The sequence below is a fragment of the Eucyclogobius newberryi genome, unplaced genomic scaffold (genome assembly GCF_026437365.1).
Source record: "Eucyclogobius newberryi isolate DKJ021-1_F unplaced genomic scaffold, fEucNew1.0.hap1 SCAF_3, whole genome shotgun sequence".
Taxonomy (NCBI): Eukaryota; Metazoa; Chordata; class Actinopteri; order Gobiiformes; family Gobiidae; genus Eucyclogobius; species Eucyclogobius newberryi.
In genome coordinates this window covers 20043997-20070566 of record NW_027315945.1, presented here as the reverse complement: position 1 = coordinate 20070566, position 26570 = coordinate 20043997, and the positions used below count along the sequence as shown (strand labels likewise).

The 26570-nt window shown below is 40.4% G+C and overlaps 2 protein-coding genes across 5 annotated transcripts; one reads left to right on the top strand and one right to left on the bottom strand.

Annotated features, from left to right (window-relative positions):
• Positions 1-4709: 4709 nt before the first annotated feature.
• Positions 4710-20756, bottom strand: ibtk (inhibitor of Bruton agammaglobulinemia tyrosine kinase). Of its 4 annotated transcripts, none has more exons than XM_072461655.1 (29): positions 20591-20756; positions 19008-19849; positions 18828-18924; positions 18616-18740; positions 17331-17441; positions 16804-16974; positions 16596-16713; positions 16338-16518; positions 14291-14414; positions 14031-14208; positions 13807-13954; positions 13229-13616; positions 12890-13152; positions 12734-12820; positions 12575-12657; positions 12455-12492; positions 12284-12380; positions 12104-12205; positions 10868-10985; positions 10719-10779; positions 10483-10604; positions 10292-10404; positions 10079-10224; positions 9526-9644; positions 9350-9454; positions 9117-9260; positions 7992-8192; positions 5744-5885; positions 4710-5171 (listed from the first exon to the last, which is right to left on the bottom strand). In XM_072461655.1, exons 2-29 carry the CDS (start codon positions 19329-19331, stop codon positions 5046-5048), a joined length of 4032 nt encoding a protein of 1343 aa, XP_072317756.1. In that variant the 5' UTR covers positions 19332-19849; positions 20591-20756; the 3' UTR covers positions 4710-5045. The 4 variants fall into 4 exon arrangements, with proteins under 4 accessions (XP_072317756.1, XP_072317757.1, XP_072317758.1 ...); XM_072461656.1 differs by having other exon boundaries at positions 9350-9445; XM_072461657.1 differs by having other exon boundaries at positions 12890-13134.
• Positions 20757-23260: 2504 nt separating this feature from the next.
• tpbg (trophoblast glycoprotein) lies at positions 23261-24797 on the top strand. Its single transcript, XM_072461049.1, has one exon. The coding sequence runs from the start codon at positions 23454-23456 to the stop codon at positions 24579-24581; it is 1128 nt and encodes a 375-aa protein (XP_072317150.1). The 5' UTR covers positions 23261-23453; the 3' UTR covers positions 24582-24797.
• Positions 24798-26570: the final 1773 nt, after the last annotated feature.

The following is a 26570-nucleotide window of genomic DNA, read 5'->3' as shown; positions in this document are numbered from 1 at the left end:
TTTTCATCATCTCTGAAATCCTTACTTTCACTGAGGTCACCGACTTTCCAAAAGACTCACATTGGTTTTCCCCGTCAGTCGAAAGAGAGATATTCCTTGTGTTGACGGGGTAGTTAGTTTTGGGGGTGGTTCAAAGGCTGACGGAGGGGACACAAATGAGATTCACAGGCTTTTTTAGTCCGAAAAGGGCCCCTGACAAGTCGTCCTTGAAACCTGGAGAATCGCTTGGCTGTCAAAAGCGTTTCAGGGTTAACTTAAAACTCTGAAGCAGCCCTCAGATATGGACAATGCCTTTGTGTCTAGTCTTTAAGATAATGATAAAATGTGGATGGTTGTGGCATGCAAAAGTTACAGTATGTCTGGTATCAAATGTAGGGTGCGAATAAGTCTTAACATAATGATTATAATATAAGTAATTAGGCTAGGTCAGGTGAGATGCAGACAAATACTGGGATCAAGAGAAAGAAACTATGTTATATTAAAATGTTGTTTCCTTGCTTCTCTTCTCTGCTTACCTCTTCTGTTCTGTAGAAATCACTAGGTCTCAGAGGTGGAAGAAGTAAACGTACAAATACAGGAGAAAAAGTATTTCAGACATTTATATTGTCAAAAGTAGTGATCAAGATAGAAAGAATGTGCTGATTTTTGTTCAACAGAAACAAAAACTGAATCGATTTTGTAATTTTTCAAGCCGTTTTTATTTGAATATTTTGTTTTGTTTAAATTTGGAGCATAAACCCAAACTACAGTACATGGGCGTGCTAAAAATAACCCCACGGCCATTTCAAAATAAAGAAAAGTACTTTTACTTTTTTGTCCAGTTCAACAATGTAGTTGAGTAGAAAGTACAAATAGCTACTCTAAGATGTATTGAAGTAAAAAGTATCCACTGTAAAATTGACTAAGTATAAAGTACAGATATCTATTTTTTAATTTAAATACAGTACTTTTTACTATTTATTTTATTAAACATAAAAAAGTCGGGTGCCACCAGAAAGAACACAAGACAAGTAAAGATTAAAATAACATTCTAAAAAAGAGGGTGGCATCCAAAAAAAGAGGGGTTAAACATACTAAATCCAAAATAAAAGTGCCATTTTGTTCATTGTTTGTTTATTGAATTTGTCCATTTTCCAATTAATTCCAGATGTGATTTTTTTTTCCCATTGTGAGTATGTCGGTTACGATGTCATTCCTAAGTAGAGTACTTTTGTATTCGCAACTTTCCTATTTTTCTAGGTCAACGTGTACAATATTTCATAAACATAATGCTAGGTATTCAAATTGAGTTATAAAACCTATAAAGTTAGGTTTTTGTAGTTGCTTCTATTGTTCTAGAGTTTTCAAAAACAAGTCTGGGACATACAAATTCAATCATATTTGTAGGTCCTCTTTGAAACGTCCGACATATCGCAGTGTGTTTTACAGCCTGCTGCTGACACAATGGATAATGAAAGAAAAGTGCTGGTTGAGTGCTGGAGGGGCCTGAGGAGGCTCTGGACCTGCAGCGCTGTGGGGATAATGTGTGTTGCCTTCGTCTCTATAACGGTAAATGACTCTCTCTCCTCCTGGACATCACCCTCTGAAATGTTCCCCGAGGCGTGCTGAGAAACTGTCTGCCACACCTCACATCGAAATGCTTTTAAGTGCGTCCCGCTAATCTCTGCATCACTGTAATGCGCCTGATTGCACCCTGCTTCATTGACGGGCGTGTTCGTATACAGTAACGTGTCAGAGCAGCGACCCAGAGCAGTCAACAGTGAGATATATATCACTTCAACTGCTCACTGTTTGGCCCATGGCGACATATAGAAGACACTTAACTTAACTGAATTTGCATAAGGAAGATGACACACTTCATCGGGGCTGCACATATTATGTCCAACAATAAAATAGGCTCAGAATGTGAAGTGAATATGACAGATTAAACTACTCATTTCAATAACCCATGCTTGTCTAAATTTAAACTATAGTTATTATTTGATGACTAAGACCTTAACATTGAACATGAAGGGATTTATTTTTAGAACAACTGTAATGTTTAACTTTTCTTCACAATCTGCCACTTTATTGATGTAAAACTGCAATATATTTTGCAGGCATTACCCCACCAAACAAAGTATTGATTAGAAAGTAATTAAAGGAGATGCCGATGCCTTTTAGTTTTCATCTACTATATAACGTTCATCAGTTTACATTTAGTTAATTGTAAACCGCAATATTGTAAATAAAATAAAAACATCTAAAACCGATTAGTAACAGATACAGATCCATTGACTTCCTGTTCTAAACTGCAGAAATGAGAAGCCTCCATAGTGACATTTCAGTGTAACAAACAGCAGATTTTCATTTACATGTTTTTATTTGTGGCTACGCATCAGACTGTGGGAGGGTGTCTAGTCGCTGCACTGTAAAGTATTGATGTATTAGTAGGCGTAGTACTATAACATGTATGATTTCCGCTTTATTATTGCTATTCCTGCATTATTCTTGTTGCTTTTCCAGATGCTTAAAGCCAAAAAGCAATTATTCCGTACCATAGTTTAGCGGAAAAGACACAGATACAAATATTACTTAACAACTGCATGTGAAATTTCTATTCGACCACCAATCAATGACTTTGTCTGTGTGTTACTACTATTGTGTACCTTTGCCAAGTGTTTACAGGCAACAGGTAAGCCCACTCAGCCCTGGCTCTATCTCAGTTGCAGACACACTGATCTTATCCACCGCTTCTGCCACAGTTGACCACAAAGCCCTGCTGTGTGTCACAGGTCTGCTCTGGTCCTGCCAAGACACACGTGGTTCTTAGTGTGGCTTAAAGAGACGTCATCAGAGCCGAGAGGAGAGAGGAAGTCACGTTCACACTCACTCAAAGTTAAACTCTTCCTGAAGCCAGAGGGCAGATAAAGGATTGTGAGGGCGAGTCGAGCCTTACCCTTCTACGACTCGGCCAGAAGGGTTTGAGCCACAGAAGTCACTGCAAAATGACAGGCTAATAAAACATCCTCCTTATGAAGTTAAAGGTTAAGTATCCGATGGCATCACAGGGAAAGCCACAGCCCAGTATTTTCTCAAACACGGCAGTGGAGTCAAGTACACTTGTAACTTGGTTCTGGTTTGAAGTCCTGGTCCATTTCTCTCCCAAGAATAGGCATGTGTCAGTTTGTAACGTTTTCTTTTTTCATTTGAATTTATTCTACAAATGAGAGGTGAAAGATAACAAATATGTGGCCACTCGTCACTTGAGATGGAGGCTTAACACTGGCCTAAATTGGTGGGAATGATAAAGTCCTATCAAATAGTGATGTCACAATATCAAATGTTTGTGTTATGTTTGATGTGATAAAAACGATTAAATGATTATTCACGATTACGGAGATTGTGCTCAAGTTTATTAAATCAAACTTTCTGAATGCCAAAATAAATGTAATATATATATATATATATATATATTTTTTTTTTTTAAAGATTAAAAAGTAATTTACATTTATTTTTTTTAACTTTTAGCGTGAATTAACTTAATTGTAAAGATGAACCGAATAATCATATACTCTCAAATACTTTCAGCAATGCTGTTCACATTGAACACAATAGGAATATAAAATGTAATTGAGATGAGAAACACACTACTTAATGAAAGTGAATGAAAATACTGCATCACATCTCCAACACCAGGAACAATACAACTTTTCCGATTGTAATTTTGCCAATCGATGTTCTTGTTATGTTAAAATATGAACCACAGACTGACTGACTCTTCAGAAAGTCTGCTTCTTTTAACCAGAACATGATCAATGGTGTGTTACTCTGCTCCAGCTAATGGGCCCTAATCTCTAATTAATATTTCTCACTGCGCACAGTCTCTTACCGACTTCCGATGTGACGCTCTGTCTGTAATTACGGCCAATAAAACGCCTAAATCGCCACACTCTCTGTCCAGATTGGGGTCATTGCAGTTAATCAGCCACTGAGACTCAATAATGGTGGTTTTCTCATGCAGAGCAGGGCCTGTGGCTCTATACGGACGGATTGAATGTTTCCCTCACAATTGCCACAGTTAAAGTGAAAGAAATGTTCTTTAAAAGTATCGATATAACGTATGAAATAATGACGTGTTTTGCCTGTGGTGTAGCTGAAGTTGAAATATGAACAAGAGAATGCTTCAATGCACAGGTGAGATTTTATTGTGATTTTTCTTGTCTGGTCCAAAGTGTTTATCTCACTCTTTCTCATAAATGGCAATGGTAACAATTTAAAGTACCCATCAAGCTTACATTGGTTCCACAAAATGAAGAAAAAGAAAAACAGAACGGAGGGCTGGAAAAATACATTGAGAAATCATATTTACCAGAATAAACCAGCCTTCTACACAGCATGAACAATCCTTACGGCATCACTGTAACGGAGCAGATATTATGCTTGTGAAAATACACAGATTAAAGAAACTAAATATACTTCCTTGCTACTAAGCTTGTATCATCAATACCATTGGCACTATCACTTTGAACCGTTTAGTTGGCTTACGATCACTGGTCCTGCAGGCAAATGCAACTATGTTATGTCAACATTCACTAACAGCATTTTGAAGGGTTATTTTGCAACAAAAGCTAAACATGCGTGAATCCAAAGAATTCTAAATATTTATATCTGTTGCCTCGTTCTCACACAGTTGCAAAAGAAAACTGCTATAGAAGCATAGGTTTATATTGACTTTTATCACACAGACAAGGCGGCATTGGTACTGAGGAGTTTGTGTTTAATTAAAAGGTGGTTTGCCTTATTCAAGAACTCCTTTCACAGGGAGATCCTCTTGTTTTGACCTACATCCTCTGTAAAATAATAAGTGATGCGAGACTGTCAATTCTACTAATCAGGCAGATCTTTGTTCCATAAAAAGTACTTGAAAAGTCCAACAATATTGTGTGACGGGGCTTAATTTGAAAAGTTTGAGAAACACTGCCCTACATAATCTGATGAGGTGATAATAGGGCTAATGATGGACAGTAACTTTGTGTTTTATGGGGTGTCTTGGTGTTCTAGCCTCAGTGCTTGTTCCACATGGGTGTAGCCACAGGGCCTCTGGACGCCCTCTCCACCACAATCAGCTCATCAGGGTTGTCCCGAGCGCTGTACTGCAGCAGCAGCTCTTGGATGGCACGCTCCTCAATCTGGTAAAGAACAGAGGAAGACCAGAGGAAAATAGATTGCCACTTTAACCAATTATAATTTCCAAACCACAAGACAAGATGCTGACACCGAGAGCTAATGATAACAGGGACATTTTTACATAAGAGAAATGGGTTTGAGGAGGCGCTGACAGGAGGAACAGCTGCAGAGCCCAGAGCCGACGCACTTCATTTTGATGTGAAATAAACGTGGCGCTTGTTTGTTTAAAAAGCATCACATTTTCGATTAAGTGTTTCAGGGAGTAAAAAGGGTCAATAGAGACTTGAGTACTGGTGGTGGTAAATGTGGCTTAGTTTAACACAGTGCTAAATAACGGTTGACATTGCAAACAATAAATAAGAAATACAAATAACCGAGTCATGGGCAATAACAAGTCAGTGTGCCGGTAAATGGTTTCGTTAGGAAGGGCATCCAGTGTAAAACCTATGTCAAAGTGATGGTACATAATACATTAGAGCTCCGACAACTACAGAGTGTATGAGTGAGAGAAGCGTGTATCTGTAGCGGTGCATTGTGGGCCGGAGACTGTGACACACATGACACAGTGCATTACCTGGATGAGCGCCAGCGGCTTCTCTCGGCTGCGGATCAGTGCGGCCTCCTGCTGCCGCTCTTCCTCCACGATGGAGGCAAAGGTCACTGTAGCCACGGCGATGGAGGGGGGAGGGCTGCCCACGGCCCGCAGCACCCAGGGCCTGAGAAGGAAAGCGCGAGTTAGTTTGAAACATCTGACAGTGTGGTGTGTGTGTGGATGTGCACAGCTGCCTCTTCAGGCGTCTGGAATATTATGTAACCTGGAAGAAGATTTGCTTCAAGATGAAAGAAAATTCTGGGCATTTCTGCAGAGTGTGCGCAGCAACAGTCTCATCAATACAGCGTTTACATTAGTGTTTTGTGTCCTATCAATAAAATAAATGTCTATCTATCTTATAGTTGTGGTCATTAGGTTGGACTTAAATATCGTTTCATGATTAATTATTTTTCAGTACATTGCATACAGTATTGTGGGCTAATCAAGACTCCGTGATAACTGTAATTAATAAATTGTTGTCATTAATGTGTAAACGAAACAGGAATAAGTGTAAAACCAACATTATTCTGACTTTAGAAGCAATAATAAACCAAACATGTGAATGTGTTAGTAAACTTGAATAAAACAAAATGGAAAGTCTTTTCTGTAATTTTCCAGGAGAATGTCGTCTTTGGCGGGCGCCGTTTCCTGAGATGTCTCTTCAGCTCATCCAAACACCAAAGGAAATATGAAGCCTGTTTCCTGCTCCGTATGATCGTCTGTGACACAAGTGCTGCCCTTATCAATTCTGGTTATCGTCACCGGCTTCACTGGTTTGAATCACAGATGTTTCAGATCTGCAGGGACTGCCCCTTACTGTGTTTCAGAACAAAAATAAATATACAGCGACTGGAAGAGCCAAGATATTATGTAACATACAATATTTGAGAAAGAGTTGTGTTGGAAGTCAGAGCACAATAACGATGACTGAGGACTGTATACAGAGCAACTGCTGCAGCGTGTGGTGTTTAGGGGCGGTCGTCTGGGGAAAGGTCAGGGTGACTCATTGTCTGAGTAACTCAATTGACCTTATCACATCTGTTCAAACAGACATCAAATTCAAAATGCACCGTAAAAAACTATTAATAAAATAAATAAATAAATACATACATAAAAGAAATGCCAGTTGTACAAATTTAAGACTTATATTTAAGGAAATAACACATTTGTGTATTGTATGTGTGATTGACAATAGTGGCATTTGAGGCATCACACTGCCCCCATGTGGATAAAAGAGGTGAATACTTCTCTGCCCTGTACTGTGCTATGAGAATGTAGTGCGTGGCTAAGCATGTCACAATATTTCTGTTGACACATTATATATTGCCGATATTATTGTTAATACAAAATTAACAGACAATTTTCTCTACTTGCATCCAAAAAATATCAGTGCAACTTTTCAACTTTAAAAACGGCTGTAATAACTACATACAATACAATTTCAGCAAGGTTGGGTATGTAGTCAATATCTGATAATAATGACGGTTTCATAATTAATTGAAATCTTGTATTGCTTTTTAAAAAGTTGATTTAAAAAGGTAGGATATAAAACGGCGGAGCGTTCTGCTTTTGCACGGATAAGAACATCTCTCTCTTCTGGCCAAAACATGACACTGAATGCAGCTATGTGATTGGCTGATTGCCGTTACATGCAGAAACCCTTTCCACCTTTCCACAAGAGAAGCTGCTGCACAAAATAAGCAGCAGATACCACGCTCTAAACACACAAAGTCACAAGTGTACTCTACGCGCTTTCTCGACTGTCGATGAATTTCTGTCTGTCTGAGTGTTGGCAAAATGTTAAGAGAAGCGAGTCACAGCAATGATGTGCGTAATCCTCTCGCTTCTATTGTTGCTCTAACTGAGCGGAAAAGGTCTGTGTTGCAAAAGCGATCAGTGTGCGCACCCCTCACCAATCATGACTAATCTCCCGCACTGTTAAAGTTTTCTACATCTGACTGACACACGAGAAGGGCTGCATCGGGGAAACGCGGTTAAGTCCAGCGTTTGGTGTCAGAGGCTTTTGTCTGGACGGGACGGCACTTGCGTTGTGGCATGAATGGTGGTTCTCTGCTGCCTCGCTGCGGTCTCTTCCACTAGTGCAACCAAACATGCACGCACACATTTATCGAGTCTCAAAAGGTCATTGTGCATTTCTTTACCTATCAAACGATAAGTCGATATAGTAATTATCGTGACAGGCCTATGTGTGGCTGCTTTGTGGACTTACCCAGTAGGTTTGTCTGTCTCACTGCCGTCTGCACATTTGAACGTGACTCTCTTCGGAGCGGCGCTGCTGCTCACAGGGGAAACCTGAACTGCCTGGCCCCTCTGAGCTCCAGCTTGTCCCAGTTGAGTCAGCCTCTTCTCTTCCTCCTCCAGCAGCGCACGGAAAGAGTTTGAAGACGGAGGTGACTGGACTGCCGTAGCCCTGTAAACAGAAAGGGAGATTCTGAATTAAAATACATAAAACTAAAAAATGCATAACTAATTGAGCGAATATGTTTGGCATAACCTTTACATTTTTGGGGGTAAACAGGTTGGATTCAGGTGACATCACAACGGTTTTAAATCCCTTTACTTAAATAGTGGAGGGCAGCTTGCACTTCTATGGTAGAAGTTGCTGTTTAACTGTCAAAATGCAAATGTTTGGACCTAGTTTATGGTTAATATCTGTAGTAGGGATGGGCAACATATAGCTTCCTGTATTGACTGATATAGACAGTTTATCACCAATATTGGGAAGAAAAAACTGCAGATATTCAGCACCAACATACAGATTTTGTCTTTTTGAACAGACCAATGAGTAAAAAGAGCAAGTAGGCTAAACTATGGCCATGTTTACACAATCATGTAACGATTAAAAAAAATCTAAATATCTGCAAATATCTGTAATCAGCCACAGCAGCAAGCCAAATATGGGATAACTGTATTGGCTCAAAAGATCCATAACAACACATCCTAATCTGTAGTTACTGGGCCTTTCCTCAATAAACTGCAAATCACATGACGTTTAATCTTTTAGTCTTTCTTAGTCGTTTAGTCTCAGCACAAACTACATTTTTGACCAAAACTTCCAAAAGTGGTACTATAACGACGAGATTGTTGCTAGTTAAAAAGACATTGAGCCATATTTTGGCCCCGGAGGTAGGGTTAACGTGGGTGCAAGTTTACGTGGGGTGAAGTTTGTGGATCCCTAACAAATGATTAGGTTCAACATTTGTGGATCATACGTTTAGATATTTGTTTCAAAAATAGTATCTCAGATAGAGTTATATAAGCCCCTGCCCTCCATCTGAAATTATGAAATCATAAAATTAGAAGACAACCTGTAAGCAGGAAAGGTCACACTCACCAGGCCTTCACACTGGCTTTTGATGGAGTGACAATAAGGGTTGGTTTGTTTGCTGTCGGCTCAACAATGGGCTCCTTGCTGGCCTGAGCCAACATCTTTCTCTGTTTCTGGGACAGTTTTGTGGTGACTGGAGACAGCTTTGTGCTGAAAGGGAATGGTTGATATATTGAGTTTAATATACATCATACCGTAATAATTATGACTCTTAAAATACAATATCATGTGTATCACACCTTCCTGGGCTTTTTGGTGTCGCTCCGAGAACCGGCTTAGAATTTGCTTCCATATCCATGATCGTCCTCAGGTCCAGAATTGGCGTAGGACGAGAGCTGTGTGTACTAAAAAGTAGAAAAATGGTCTGAGAGACAATTTTACGTCATTTCACAAAGTACTGCAGTATTATTTATACCTGGGAATTACTTTTGGGATGTTGTGAGGAGCAGAATTGGGAGGAGTTAGAGGACCATTATTCAGATGAATTGGAGTACTGGGTGGGGTCTTCAGTTTCCGGCTAAACAACCTTACATCCTGCACAAGAAATAGCCACATACAACAGGTTAGAATCTGTGTAACATACATTTGGACTTTGTAAATGTGATGCAGTCAGCTACAGAGGTGGGTATAGTAAAGTTACTTCAAAATAATATTACTCAAGTGAAAGTAAAAAGTAGTGGTCCAAGACATGACTTGAGTGTTTGGGGAAACTACTACTCAAGAGTAATTTTGAATTGTCAGGACATAAAATCTAATTTAAAATGTGTAGATAATGTGTATTTTCAAAGGATACGATGATACATACTAAATCCTATCTGAAGGAGAGGTGAAGAAAATATAATTGTTCAAAGCATTTAATATTGTCAACATAAAGCTTTAATCACTTGTAGACTTACTGACAGTGTGAAGAGTAACGTTTGAGTACTACCCACCTCTGATCAGATAAATATGAATAGAATTTGAATTACTTCTGACTTGTCGTGGATGATGGGGGACTGGGTCTCTCGAGGGCTGCCCACTCCCATGTAACTCCCTTCAGAGTCTGAAGTGAGTAACTCTGGCAAAGATTCTACCGAGTTGGTCTTTTGACACTTCACAAAGCATGGAGTTACCACTAAAGATGGAGCACAATTATACGTCAGAGTTCTACTTCTTATGCTATGTCTGTTTAGATGTTTCACCTGCAGTAGGAGGACTTTGAATTATATCTGAGAGAGTGTAGCCGGCTGAACTGTCCGAGCGCCGTCTTGGTTTCTTTTTAACCTTGATCTTCGCTTTCTTCAATAATGTTTCTCTATAAATACAAAATGGAACAGTGCAGTAAACACTGATAATTGTATATTTTTTTCTAAATGAGTTTACAGGAAAATACCTGCAAGAATGATCCCCTTCTTCAGGTTTGGGGCTGAATATTGAGTCCAGATCTTCTTCATACAAACTGAGATCAGGAGCTCCAAGGTACGGGGTGATCATTCTTCTCTCCATTGCTGGTATCTGAAAAAACATATACAGTGGATAAAAATGAATGGAAAGAACAACACAATTTACTGTCAACTAAGGACTGGATGCAAGTTGGGACAATAATAGGTGTGAACCAAGGCAACTGACCATTCGCCTGTAGGCTGCAGTGAGTTCTACGAGCACTTCATCACTGAGAATATCCAGAGCTCTGAGGTAAACACGGAGAAAAACAACAGACATAAAGAAAACACCTCCTCAACCGGTTTCATTGTAATAAAAAAGATTCTGTGATTTACTTTGAGTCCAGCAGGGCACCGATGTTAAGAACGATGAACTGGAGGCAGGCGAGTTTGAGCTGGTCTGCGTTGTACATGGCAGCAAACTCCAGCAGTTCTGCAGCATTCTTTAGAGTTACTGGACAAATGCAAATAAGCATAGAGTATACAAATATAGCAAAAGTGTAAAACCAACTTTGGCCGTGTTTACACTTGTCTTTGTTTGGTCTTGGTTTGGCCTGTTAAGTCATAAGATAAGATAAGATAAGATAAGATATTCCTTTATTGTCCCACATGGGGAAATTTCATTGGTGCAACGCAGGCAGATACAGAGGTAGATCCAGAAGAACAGATCACTTATAGGAAGTCTGAAAAACACTTTCAGTAGAAGATCTCCTATAAATAAATAAAAACTCCCATAGACAAATAAATAAATAAATACCATTGCATGTGATCCCGACAGTAATAGATTGCACATGAATTTCACAGTAATTGCACATGAATTGCACATGAATTTCACAGTAATTGCACATACGACAGAATTGCACATCAGTATTAGGTTAGGTCAGTATTGCGACGGGATAACGTGACGATCTCCGGGTAAGACGACAGTTCTCTGCAGTTTCATGAGTTCCTCCTTTGTGGAAACGCGGTACGGCGCCGGCCGGGGGGCGGGGCCGGAGCCGGGGGGGCGGGGGCGGGGGCGGGGCCGGAGCCGGGGGGCGGGGCCGGGGGCGGGGGACTCAGAGCCAAAACACATCGCAACGACACGACGAAAACACTCAATCCAGCCGAATAAAGTCAAAACAAGTTAATTTAAAGCGATTCCAGTGCGTGTCCCGATCGTTCGTGAAGTTCCTCTTTCATATAAACGTGTATATAAACGTGTACCGACGACACGACACGCCGCGCCGGAGGGCGCGGGGGGGGGGCTGGTGGGCTCGCTCGGAGCTAGCTCACGTCACAACAACACAACGAAAAACGCTCAAATCCAGCCGAAAAAAGTCAAAAACAGTTGAATTAAAAAACTATTCCAGCGCGTGTCCCTATCGTACAGTAAAATAGAAAAGATATACTAACTATATTTACAAAATATAGGAGATAAAGCACAATAAGTGTGAGAAAGAAGAGAGAGCGTTTACACCGGGCTGCCAGCTGTACCAGCGCCTTATGACGTATCTGATACATAATGTAGGTCTGCCTTTGAACGCACCCTAATAATGCCATAAAATAGTAAGAAAACATCAATCTACTTACAGTTTTCAGTGATTGCAACTTCACACATCTCCTTCAGCCGTGTGATGAGAAGCTGGTCGGCCACTACCAGCACATTGCACACAAACTCCACATTAAGAGACTCTGAATAGTGATAAAGTTGCACAGAAATTAATGGTGACTTCATACACTTTCTTAGCATTTTTAAAAAGTGATTTGTACCTTTAATGGTGGGACACACATCTGTGTAAAGGTATTCAAGAATGACCTGCAGGGTCTCTGAGCTTGTTGGCATCTCCAGAGCACAGCAAGATGTCGCCTGTGAATATTCAGAACTGCGTCTTAAAAATCTCTTTTTGGGTTAAAATTGTGCTGTAAATCAATATCAAGTACCTCAATCCAAGGGTTTCCAAGCATACTGTTGAAGTACTCTGCGTAAATATGAATAATCGATCAGTCAATGTAATACACTAAATGTGGTGTAGTTGTAAATGTTGGTATAATTATTATTACCTAGTCTTGCACAGAGGACACTTTTGTGACATGGAAATTCTTTTCCATCTTCAGACTTGAGTGCAACATCACACAGATAAGAGCTTTGAAGAGACAAACATGTTACTAGTCAAATGTTCTACGTGTACATGAGGCACATGAGCCAAAAATATGTTGTACCATTTTCTCTGGTTGAATTTGAATTTACCACTGGTTTTCTTCTGCACAACATTGACTTTGCCATGATCATACTTGACTCCATCCAGTCTGTGAAGTGAATTAAGACTATAATCAATCATACTCTGACAAGAGTGCACACCCATTCATTTTCCTCACCGTGCAGATAAACTTCCCAGTCCAAGCTTCTTTGCCAGCACTTGTAAAGTCTTCACGGGGTTATAGCTGCCCTCACTGACTGCTTTGTTTCCTTTGGGTTTTTTGTTTGCTTTGGAGCCTTTAGCCTTCGTCTTGTCACTATCTCTTTTGGTTGTTGAAGTAAGGGAGTTATAGACCTCGAAAGCTGAGCGGCCTCGCAAGTCCAAGTCCTGCAGGCCGCTGATAAGCCTGTTCTGTTCTGCATCCTGACCAGTACAAAAAGCCTTTCAATTTGTGTGAGAAAAGAGCATGTGACGTGTATTGGTGTAATACTTCATAGCACAAAGGATTTTTTTTTACCTGGTTTTGTCCTTTGTGAAGAACTGGCACCCGTGGCCGAGCCCCGTGTATCAGAAGCTCACAGGAGTCTGTGTATATGAAGTGCAGAGCGTACTCCAGCATTTCAGGGGCAATCTTTTCAAAAGTAATCAAATCACAGCCCACAGCATCTTCACTTTTGCTTATTTCTTTATCAGGCTCCTCCTCGTCACTTGCTCTGTGGTTCAGTGAAAACAGCTTTTGAAAAAACTCAGAGCGCATGGACAGTATGTATTTGTGTGCGGGAAAGGTGCGGTCTCCGGCCTGAAGAGTGACATCATGAATGCTGTCTGTTTCATCAGCCTCCTCCAGGAGTCTTCGGAAGTGCTCAGGGAAGGAAGATGGAGATAAGCTGGGAATCTCATACAGGCTGGGGACAAAAAAAATTTAATAACAAAAGGACAGTTAGCAGTTTGAAATAATGTAAGCAATTATCCATTAAAATGTGATTTTGACATACTATACATTAGAGTTTAAATACATTTTTACTTTTGTGTCTACCTCAAGGTGACAGAATTTGTCAATTTTAATGCAAGCAATATCCAGTAAGGCTACCTTACCTTGTTTTGGGGTCAACTTGTAGCACTCCATAATTTCGGCCTTTGGAGTCCATTGTGACGCACACGGCTCGGTGTACAACAGGGAGCTTTTCCAGGCGGATCTTCTCATAGAATGTTCCTGTTTGACCACAGACCTCCACACAGCTCTCTGTTTACAAGAAACGCGTACATAAATACAGGTCAAGTCTAAATACAAGGTGGTAAATATCATTGTGTATGTGTACCTTTCTTCTCTTCAAACTTCTTATACTCTCCAGCCCAAGAGCCATTGAAGGCCTCTCCATCATGAGTCACAAACATCAAGCCGTTCTTGCTGAGAGCGATGTCTGACATGAAAACCTGCCGTGCATAAGCCCAGCGGCACCGTCTTACTGAGCTGCCCGAGGACCGCCAACAAAACACCTGAGACAAGAACAAAGAAGGAGAAAGTTTAAAAAAAAGATTTGCATATACACATGAAATGTGAAAGCATTTTTTTATTTACTCTTCCAGCTTCATCCAGAGCCAAAATAGTAACTTTCTCCCCTCCCGTCTCCCGTAGAAGCTGCGAGTCCACTCTGTGATCAAGAGTGCCCCCAGTAATCATCACCTTTTTGATGTTCAATTGCCTGCAAGTCATTAAAATGTATAAAATATGTACTCCAGATGCCTGTACTACGAAGCAAGATTAAGACAACGACCAATCAGAAACAAGGATCCAGCTGAATTAACAGGTGGCTGGTGTGTAGACGGAGAGAGCAGTGAAGAGATGAGATGTGAACACACTTATCTACTCTAATCTTAGCTAAATGTGCACAATTTAGCTGTGTGTCTTTACTATACAGTCAAGGGTCTTTGAGAGCTGATTGGCTCAGACATAAGAGCCGTTCATTCAGTCCATGGCACTGTATCATATCTGTAATTTATGACTGCAGCACATTTGTGCTTTGTCTGTTTTATCAAACAATTATTTTCAAATTAACTTTCTCCCAAGTGTAACTTGCATGGCTGTGATTGGTCGCCGAGTCCCGACTCCGTGAGGACACAGCGCCTGCATTTCCTTTGGCTTCGATTTTAACTATGTTTGAAGTATGCACACGGTTTCATTCAGAAAATCCAGGGTTGACAGAGCGAGTCCAAACTAGGTTTAGTACAGGGGATGTCAAACTCATTTTGGGCTGAGGGCCGAATTTAGACGTTCAGGCAGGGTCGCATAACGTAACATAACGTTAAAAAAAAAAAACAATAACAAAGAAATAAATAGCTTTATATACCCTAGAAATAGTTATATGTGGACACTTTTACACAAATCTGCAGCAGGTTGACAACCTCACAAACTCAATATGAGCTCACTATTTTTATAGATTAAGCTTAGTGAAGCTTTAGTGACAAATTATTCATGTAGTGAATCAAATGAGTTCTCACAGCAGCTTTACTCCGTCATGTTAATACTTTGTTACACTCTGACCTGTGTTTTTATCGGTTGCCCCTGACCTGTCCAGGTTTTGCACTGGTTTGGGAATTTTCCTTACAGAGCTGTCATCACAGAAGTGTCTTTTCTTGTTGTTAACTCCACAATAGCACCGCTTTTAGCACAGCTCTAACATCCACAAAACCACCTCCTTTCTTTATTCCACACATTTCCCAAAACCGCAGGTCTTTCCTCACTCAAGTCTATAAAGTGTGCAACACAAAGCCACTGGGAGCCTATCCCAGAGGGCCAATAGGCGGGAAAAAAATTAAATAAATAAATAGCCCCTATTTTTTAAAGTAGGGGCTCACGCTGCCGTGTCCATTGACTGAATAATCGCGCTGTGCGTGTAACAACTTTTCTGAAAACTTAAACGTGAACAAAAATCTAAGATAAGTGGTTGATAGATGGTGGACAGCTCTGTTCCAGAGAAGAGGCAGAACACACAGCAGCAGAAGCAGCAGCGATCTGTCCTGCAGCCATCCCCTCTGCAAGAGGAGGAGGCAGAGACGTTTTCAGTGCAGTAGTTCGGTTGTCTGTCTGAGATACGGTAGTGCAGCTGAATGCAGCTCCAAAGTGACGCTCCTATTTGTATGCTCTCTGACCATTCATGGCTCTGACTGAGGCAGCGCTGGATTTAAATACTCTGAACTCAGCTAGTAACTCAAGAAGTGTCAGTATGGAGAAGAGAGAAGTTTCTGGACAGCTAGCAGCTACTGCAACAAAACCGCCTCCTTTCTTTATTCCACGCGTTTCCTAAAATCACACCTCTCTTTCTCCGCTCAGACCTCTGCTCAAGTCTGTAAAGTGTGCACGTGTCGGCACTTTTCAGTCCTCGGTAGCACGGGGTAGAGGCGGCGGCTGCAAAGGATTGTGGGACTTGTAGTTCTAGCAATAAAAACATATATACAATTAAAAAATATAAATTGGAAATGTTCGGCGGGCCGGATTAAAACGTCTGGGGGGCCGGATGCCGCATGTTTGACACCCCTGGTTTAGTCTATCGAGGAAAGAGAAACTTAACCAGGATAAATACATCCAGCTTCGTAGTACAGACCTCTGGTGTAGTGCTGATTGTTACCTGGAAGCCAGTTTCTTGCACTGGTATTCAGCCAATAAGTAAACATCTCCTTTCTCTGTCACAACCACTGTTGCACCATCACTGGCAGCCGCCATGGCAATGCCAACATCTTTGTGGTAAAGGGCAGAGACCTGCCGTGGGGCAGTCACACACTTCTCACCATTTGGATCCAGCAGATAACCTGAGTATTGTATTGTGAAAGTTTTACTAGAGACACACATTTAGCAATACACGATCAGCCTCTTTGGTTAAACTTACCAAGTTGCCCACCATTAAGACCCATTGTATAGACTGCCTCCCTTGTCCATAGCACAGTATGAAACCTTCCAGCAGCAACTCCAATCACAGTTCTACCTTTCAGCGTTTTGGAAAACACCTATGAATGTATGTCAAGTGCAAAATGTAGATACTGTAAGTGTTAAAATACATGAGCTATTAAAGACAAACCACAAAGCAGCATTCCTACCTGTTTGGGGACATGGGCGGAGGCAGGAGGTGGAGACAGGCCCAGCTGATGAAAGGTGTTGAGGCCAAAAGTGTAAACATAGCCTTCCTCTGTCAGCACCACCGTGTGGTCTTTGGCTGCAGCGACCTGAGAGCAATGATGAGACATGAGACCCTCCACCATCCGAGGAACCTGTGGACACAATAGACAGGATTCAGTCAGCATGAAACATCTGGTCAAAACAACAACATCAAAATAAGCCCACAATCAAAACTTAGACCATAGACATGTCATTTTGCATAAAGTTATTGAACAATATTTACCATCTAGGTTATCTAGAGTACAAAAAAACATATCGATCTGATGAATGGTCAGGAGACAATATGTCTCCAAAATATTGATTACAAAAAATGTCGAAAGCATTGTTACTGCTCAAAGGTAGAAATGTAATCAATAGTCTTCCTATCGACTTGTATATGCGAGTGTTCAGAATGCAACTGGAGAGGTGAAGATGATTACATTTAAGTTCAAACAAAAGAAGAGGTTACCAAATAGGTCTGTTCATCTCCGTGGCCAAGTCGACCTCCTTGACCATGTCCACAAGTGAACACTTGGCCTTTCTGGGATAGAAACACAGTATGGAACTTGCATAGGACCACCTGGAGAAAGACAAGACATGACAAACACAACAAGTTAGATGAACTGTTTTTTTGTTTTTTTCTGTCATAGTAGAATTTGAACTGTAATACTTTTCCATAAGCCTATGCCAAGGCCTCTTGAAGTCATTGTAAAACACTAAGCATACGAAGACAAGAGTACAGTGGAAAAGCAAACATCATTACTAATGCATTGCCCTTCTTCAGACATCAACTGAGCAGAGATGTTTCCCTAAGTATCACATTGATGTTAACATGCATCCCCTGGCATACGCAGCAGGATGGATCATTTAATTAAAAACATGTCATTGTGGAATTAATATTTAACCTCTGGCACCTGTTAGATTGGGCCATGAACACAAAGACAACATGAAGCACAGATGGGTCATTGAGTGGTCACGAAACTAAATCCTTCTAAACTGAACCATGTTTTACGAAATTACTTTTTATTTCTAAACATTTCAGAATTACAATTCCTCTGTTATACAGATCATATAGTAAAACAAAGACAGAAGGCATTCATAAAGAGATATACACATTCTCATAAAGCCAACTATTCAAATAGAACCAAAAGTACAACAAATCTACATGACCATCTGCTATTTCTAATATACTATGACTACCACGTGGTTTGTACACTCACTCCTGAGGCCAGCTGCAGGTGTGACATAGAAAACTCCTGACCACTGATACCAACACTGCCCTCTTTATACAACACAAGGGGTCAGTGTTTAACACAATGGCCTTCACAGAAGTATTGGATTTCCATTAGTTGAGGGTGAAGTGACCAGCTTGTAGAGGTCAAGTACCTTGTTAAACATTAATGCAGGCCAATTGTGGTTTGAAAAAAAATATTATTTAGGGTGCCGTGAAACACATTTAAAAAAGCATGTGTTTTTATGAATTAAGAAAAATCAATGTGTAAAATGTACCAATGCTATGGTGCTCTAAGGACATATTTTATACAAATTCTAAGCCTCTGAGGAGGGTGTGTTTTGCTGCTGTCCCTTATCTGGAGTACCCAAGTGCATTGGGTTGGCATAGCACTGAACCTTGTAACCAGCGTGCTGAAACACATTTGCATGTGTGGTTTTCACAGAGGGAAACCCTATGACGTTTCCTCGATAGACATTACTTTGTCTCTGGGGAGAAGAGATAAAAACAATTTGTAGCTTACTTGCTTGATGTAAACGCCTGTCCTGGCAAACACATCTACAAGCTCAGGGTGCTGCCGGCTCTCCTGATTACCATGGCCAAGGCTGAAATTAGTGTTGTAGCCCCAAGTGTATACCTCAGTTGGGTCTGTAATAGGAGACAGTACAATTTTCGTCAGAGAAAAAGTACAACATAGAAGTACATAAAAATTATGCCATGGTTGCTTGAGCTTACCACTGTTTTTAAACACCACATGTGATGGACGGTCCTTCATGGTCAGGTCCAATGCAGAGAAGCCCTCTTTGTCTTGGGTGGAGAGAAGGGCACCGTGCTAAACATGAAAAAAAAAAACATAATTCTCAGCCACCTGTAGTCAAGTCATTGTGGTAGTGATTAAAAAAAGCACCACTGTACCTTTACTAAAGAGATGAGACAGTGAATTTGCCCATAGAAGGCACTGCGATGCACTGCAGTCCAGCCAGACTCCTTATCTTTGGCCAGAAGATCTGCACTCTTACTCTCCAGGAGCCATTCCAACAGAGCCCTCTTTCCCAGTGAAGCGGCCATGTGCAGGGCAGTGCGACCAAACCCATCCCGCAGTGTGGCTGCATTGTGACAATGAGTGGACAAGAAGGCACCAAGCTGGCCTTCTGTGCCACTTGTCAGTGCTGCCACCACATCTTCCGCATGCTGGAGTGATCTGCATTTCACAGTGCAGTCTGGAGAGGCCACACTCATCTTGGCCCACTCTTACTCTTCACAGTTTATCTTCCTCCCTATTACCTCTGATAGCCCACCACCAAAAGTGCAAACAAATTCAAAAACAACAGAATGGAGGGTCACAAAGAAACAAAAAATGTGCTTTCCCTAATATTCATAAAACGTGATGCCAACTAAAGGTCAAAATGGCTGTGGAGCGCTAGAATTGTGCTTGTGTTGAGGTTCCACTGCACCCTAGCGACCCCAGATCCTTTTGGGGAATTTCAGTCCACCATTTTAACCAAGAGCTGAGCACAACCCAAGGTGCTTAGAATAGGTATTGGCATCAGAAACTCAGTAATACAAAATGTATATACAAAAAGTTATTTGTTTTAGCAAAAATATATCTTGTTCTTTAGTATTAAAAAAGGCAAAAACGTCATCTACCCTTTAACCTTTTCATCCAGAAGTCGTACCATTAAACCAGAGGGGAAAGGGGACCCTTCCCCCCAAAATCCACTTTCATCTTTTTAGAACTCCATAATTGTAAAGGGTACCTGTAAAATCAGAAAGATATTTTAGTTACATAAACACATATCAAGCAATATATACTGCCAGCATTTTTAGCATTAACTATATTAAACAGTGACTTATATGAGGAACAATGAGTAAGCATTTTTGTAGCTCTTTGAGTTCAACGCAACAAAGTATGAGGTAAGATAAGATCATTTTTATTTGTCCCACAATGGGGAAATTCCAGTGTTGCAACAGAGTAGGTACAGGAAAATACTAATAAAAAAACTGATAACTTATAAAAAAAAAAAAAAAAAACACTCTTGTAGAAAAACTCTTATACTCTTAATAAAAATAATAATAACAACGTAAATAAACAATGTCTAAAAACTGAATTGTACAGAGGACTGCCTGTCAAAACTGAAGCAACATATTGACTTAGTATTTCATCAAAACTTAATTTTAATACATTTAAACTATATCATCCACACATTTGGGTCGTGAATATACATTTTAACAGGTCTAATCAGGAACATTAAAGCGGGGTGCTTGTTTCGTAACAACCACAAAATAACCAAAGAGGAAGGCACATTGACCTAGTAAAGCCAAGCAGGGCAAGAGCTACGACCATCATTCTTGTGTCGGTCTTATTAATGGCAAATTAGATAATTGCTGTAGCGACTAAATGTTGTGTCCAGTTCAGCTTCGGCTTGACTGACACGTAGCCAGCTAGCATTAGCAACCGGCATCATTGAGTCCTTATTTGTTGCATTTCCTCTCCTTACCTCACGTTAGTTAAACAGAAAATAGTCCACAAACAGAGCGACAATAGTGGAGTACCAAAACTGTGTCATTGCTACGAATGGGTGAATAGATCAATTTTGAACTAGAGCTAATTTTGACAGGTCAGTCTGAAAGCTAGAGCTGGAGCACTGAGCTGGAGTGAAGTCATCAACACCGGGACTTCTGATTGGCTGAGCCGGATGGACACAGCCATCTTATTGGCTTGGTTTGTTTTGGGAGTTACTCAGCACTTACTATTACTTACTGTTATGTATTTATGTATTGATGTATTTATTTATTTATGTATTTATATACTTATTTATGTATTTATTTATTATTTATTTATGTATTTATTTATGTATTTATTTATTTGAATTAGATGTCATGATGTTTTCAGATGTGATCTTTTAATGTATTTTATAAGACTGATAATTCATTAAAATAGGATAGGTATAAACGTATGGGCCCAACATAAAAAAGAGTTTTCACGTTTTTAAATACATTTGCTTGTATTATTTCCCACTATTTGAAGATAGGCCAATATGTAAACCAAACATGTGTAGCGTGTGCATAGAGCCTACAGGCCTATATCTAGACATTATTTGGTTCGGCGTGTTTATCCTTGTTTAGTAATTGTTAAATATGTACATTTTCCAGTAAACTGATAAGATATCTCTTTGTTTGTCCATGTCCATTGTTATTTGAGCCCACTACAATCCTTGATAGTTGGTTCATTCTGGTCATTCTAAAATACATCCCAAATGTATCAATCTATGTTGTTTCCATTGGAGGTTTAATCTCAGATATGACTATATAGATCTAGATTTTAAAACCAAGTGGAATGTTGAAGATCATTTGCAGTGCTTTATTAATATCAGTCATATATTTATTGGACAATCCCAAATCACATGATAATGATGAGCCAACTGACAATCACAATTTCTCCAGCAACTAACCTCCCTATTTTTCTGACAAAATTATTCCTTGCACCTGACGTAGCCTGTAGGCCTATAAACTCACACTCTTCTTCTATTTTCTACTAAATCTTTCCTCATATATATTTTAATATAGCGTACATGTAGAGTGGCTGTTAACATCAGTAGCCTAATGTCTCTATTTAGTTTTGATTTCCCTTGAGAGTTATGATTTATATTCTTTCATAAAAATCAAAAACTTAAAAAATAATAATAATATAATAATTAAAACAGAGAACATTTTGGGACCTAAGAAGTTACATATTAACGCAAAATAGGACTAATGCAGAGCTACAAACTGGTACAAGTACAAGTAGACTTTAAATACTTCATGCTATAGTTCAATGATAGTACATCTATTCTGTCAAATTGATCCATGGCTAAGAATAGGGAAGAGTCACAGGAGGTCAGGGCTAAGGTTACACGGGGGTCTCGGATTGGGGGAGGGGTGTCTAAATATGACATTGATGAGTGACATACACAGCCTCTCAGTTTCTTAATCCTGCATAATCTACGCGCAACATGAGGTCACATTACAACAATGGTGTTGTTGAGTTCACCAGATGATTTGTCAATAAATATTATGTCTATACGTCAGTCATATAAGCATAAGGCTATCTCCTTATTTAAACAAACAAACAAACAAAAATCTAAAGCACCTGATTATTGTTTCTCCCAATTCAAATTGAAGCTGTTCCTGAACCCTTTGGCAGGACTCTTTGTGAAGCTGAGACTCTGTAGTTTAATTTTGGTTCAGGTGTTGTGGTTTACAATAAACGTGGAAACAAGCTCTACACAGAGGACAATCCCATTTAAATTCCCGCCTAGATATTCTATTGTGAAGGACTAAAGCTGCTGATGGAGGTATGGACAGACATACATTATTGAGCATGGGTTTTGACAATTAGTTTTTCAAAGCTGAAGCCAATTTAACTAAAATTGAGATTTGGGGATCATTAATATCTGCCTGTAGACCTATTCATATTTTTAGGGTAATGTTTTGTATTTGTGGGTTTGGTGTACAAACTGTACACTTTAAGAAAGCATTGAAGTGACCAAATTACACTCACTCTATGCAGTAAACCAACTTAAGTACTGTACTAGGCAGCTCTTTTAGATTTGAGCCTAATTTAATCTACCTGTGCTGCACGTGGGGTTTGTGCCCTCTGCTGGCAACATTGGTGCATTTTCTAAATTAAGACCAAGGAAACAAACAGCACTTCAACTGAGATACGATGCAAAGTTAGTCTTGTGTGGAATTCTCAGCTGCCACAGGTTATTGTAAGCCTTCTCACATCTGCTTGCAAAAACAACCTGGAAACACTGCACAAAACATCTAAATCTCCGTCATGAAAACCAAGTGTCTTTATATTACGCACAGCAAAGACTGGAGCCAGAATGAGAGACAAAGTAGCGGGAGCTTCCACCCCTCTGGAAGTGGAGAATGGTACGATCCCTCCTGCCAATGGTCTGCACAGAGCTGCCGTGCTTTAGTCTCTCCATCTCGTCTTCACCGGGTCGGAGGAGGACGAGTCAAACTTTGACTTTATTCCATCTTTGCAAAGTGTATGTGTCATCCAAGATCGTCAGAGTAAGTGTCTGAAACAAGCGTGTGATCTTTGTGACCTCATTGCTCTGTCACTCTGTCTGTTTGCTGATGGATAAACTGTCTATTGTTTCCTCTTTGTGAAAGGTCTGGAGTCAAAAGCAGCAAGTTCAAGCTCGTGGACATGTAGAGCTCAAAAAGGATCATCCGAAGGTAGTTTTATGGGGTCTATGAAGATATTTTCCCTCACGGATAAAAGTGGGAGGACACTGGTGAAAAGTTTCGTGCGCCCTCACAAGAACACGAGCTGTTCCACATAGCAGTCTTTACGCAGCAAAATACAAAATGTGCGTCTTTTCAATGTTACGTGGATGTTACTTATACAAAAGAATTAAGCAGAACTATGACATGGTGCGGGTTGTCCTCCTGCTCGCGGTCATCGCGTGCTGTCACGGTTGCCCGGAGAAATGCCTGTGCTTCTCGCAGACGGTAAAATGCCAAAACCAGGACTTGGATGAAATTCCCACTTCGTTACCGACGAACACCAAAGCCCTGTTTGTGACGGGAAACAACATTTCCCGTCTCAGTGCGGACTCTTTCCCCAGTCTTTTGGACCAGTTGACAGATCTGTATCTGGGCGGGAATGAGCTGACGATTGTGGAGGACATGGCATTTGCCAAGTTGCCCAGTCTTGTGCGCCTGGATTTGAGCAACAACAGCATCCAACAGTTTAGCCAAGACGCTTTTCCAGTTGATAATAAAGTGCAAGTGTTGAACCTCAGTAGGTGTTTTCATGAGCATTCCTCTGCGGCTCTAAGCTTCCTACAGAGTGGTAACCTCCTGCAGCTTTCGGTCCTGAACTTGTCCAATAATAACCTTGTGTTTCTTCCTGACAACATCTTCAGCAGCCTGCCCAGCCTGGAGAACCTCAGTTTACAGAACAGCTCTATCATTTCCTTACTGAATGGTACGCTGAAGGTGCCCCCTCTTCAGGACTTAGACCTCAGAGACAACACCTTGAGGCAGCTCCCAACTTCCACCATGTCTGAATTCAGCAATAAAACTGATCTCCACATACGACTGGCGGGGAACCCGTGGCGGTGTGACTGCTCGATTGAGGACTTAATTTCCTGGCTGAAAAACTCCTCACAGATTACTGATGCCGAGGATCTAACTTGTGCCGAGCCGGAGGAGCTGAGACATCTGCCCTTACTTCAAATCCAACCCTCTCAGTTGAAATGTTCAGGTGACATGGAAGGTGTTCTGGAAACTTCCTACGTTTTCCTGGGGCTTGTCCTAGCTTTGATTGGTGTCATATTCCTACTTGTGCTCTACCTAAACAGAAAAGGCATCAAGCGGTGGATGTACAATATTCGGGATGCTTGTAGGGACCACATGGAGGGCTACCATTACAGATATGAGATCAACTCTGACCCACGACTTACCAACTTGAGCATAAACTCAGATGTGTAAAGGACCAGACTCATAATAACAGACTTTTGGACCATTTTGGGATTTGCATGGGAGTCTTCCACCCCTTGTCCCCTTCTCCCTTAAAATTACATTCACGTTTGACTATGGTTTCTTCCTAATTAACTCTCAACCTGCCGCATGCCCTGTTACAAGCACCTGGCAGCTGTTACGTATAAGTAGCATTGCATGGACAGTGAACAATGCCCCAAAACTGAATTCAGTGGTATGCATTATTTTTTATTCAATTGAGAAATGTTTGTAACTCCAATGGATGAGCGTTAAGTGCTGGCCAATGCAACAATATTATTATGCCTTTGCTGCATAGACATACAGTATATTGCTTGTTTATATAATCGATGTGACATAGCTATTTTTTGTTTGTAAGGATAATCGCTAAATAAAATGTCTATGGATTATTGGTATATCTGTCTGGTCTAAAGGGCTTTTAATCTTGAGGAATGTGATGTGAAGGTTTTGATGAAGGACACACACACACACACACACACACACATACACACACACACACACACTCTAGGTGCCTGCATGCCTGCTCACTCCTGAGGCAGCGCTAACATGAACCATATGGCATCTATTCTCGCTGACTGTGAGTTAAATAGTGAGGGAATCGTGCATACTTGAGACATGTACGGTAGTTTTAAATAAGCAGTTTGTTTTCCTAAATGCCCTGTAAGTAAATAATAAAATACTTTTTTTTATTAAAGATCTTTGTTGGTCCAAAGGTGATGAGAACAGCAAATTGTTATTTCTGATTCAATTTGTTAACTGCTGCGATACAAATAAAGAATGAATCCCTGTGACTGTGCCAAAGTATTGGGGGCACAAATATCAATTAGAATGCCTGACCTCCATCAAAGAGGTTGTAGGTTAAATCTCCTGCGCCTCAAGTGTTTACCCATGTTTTTGGTTGTATTAATGACGCTAAATTGCTAAAAATGCTTGCGTGAAAATGAATGGTTCCGTTTGAGGGATAAGTGCGCATTAAGCACTACCTGTAACCACAAACAGAAGGAATTTCACAAGTTTTTATTTTAATGTATAGCCAGAGGGTTGATTTGGCATCTAATATAAATGAGCATAACAAGCAACTGCATGGGGAGTTGCATAAGAAGTAAACAGAGATGTTTATTAGTAAAATGTGGCACATGCAAATGAAGGCGAAGTTAATCCCAGATTCTCACAGGGACTCAAAGGTATTATTGAAATTGGCTCAAATTGCATTTGTTTTTATGTATATGTTATAAAGTCAGTTAGCACCTTTTGTTCTCAATTGTGAAACGCCAGAATCACAAACGGTTTATTGCCATTGCCAATGAACAAAATTCACAAACATAGGAACTTGCTTTGGTGATTCGGTGCAACGGTGCAAATATATGCTGTCCATGACTATTTTCCTGATTGTCTAGTTGAATTGTGATGGTAGAATTGTTCTTTGTAGTCGGCTTGTGTATATGTATTTTGAGTCAAATAATGTGCTTGCTACGAGAGCTTTTGACCCTCCGATAACAGCTGAATTCAGTATCTCCCAGACATTACAAACATTTGCAGACCTATTGCTGCCTGGAGAAACATTTTAATAGTTGAATAAATTCCAGTCAGAGAAGAACATCATGTGCCGTTCTAACTATCTTTGTTGTCTCAGTTTGATCTTAGTTTATAGATGTGTCTGATTACTCCAGTGAAGTGTAACACCATCCGTCTGGGCTGGAGCTGGTGTTAATTCGCTGCTGCTTCTTAACGAACACTCTGCTCATCGACACTTACACCTTTAGTTTCACACCTCAAACATCTCCTGCATGAGAAACGTTTTGTACCCAAATAGAAATTAGACACGGAGATCAGAATAATGTGGTGCCATAGACCAAGAACACACAAAGAGGTGGATGACACAAACCTCACCAGTGATCAAGGACTGGACTGACATAGTGACAGACCCTAACCTAACCTGAGAAACTAAGTGGGACTTAAATG

Excerpts from the sequence above, each read along its gene's own strand:
- ibtk (XM_072461655.1), bottom strand. The coding sequence starts at position 19,331 with ATGAGTGTGGCCTCTCCAGACTGCACTGTGAAATGCAGATCACTCCAG. Across the intron at positions 18,925-19,007 it reads GTCTCATCTCTTTAGTAAAG|CACGGTGCCCTTCTCTCCAC; the intron begins GTACAGTGGTGC and ends TTTCATGTTTAG. Across the intron at positions 14,209-14,290 it reads CTCTGGATGAAGCTGGAAGA|GTGTTTTGTTGGCGGTCCTC; the intron begins GTAAATAAAAAA and ends TTCTTGTCTCAG.
- tpbg (XM_072461049.1), top strand. The coding sequence starts at position 23,454 with ATGTGCGTCTTTTCAATGTTACGTGGATGTTACTTATACAAAAGAATT.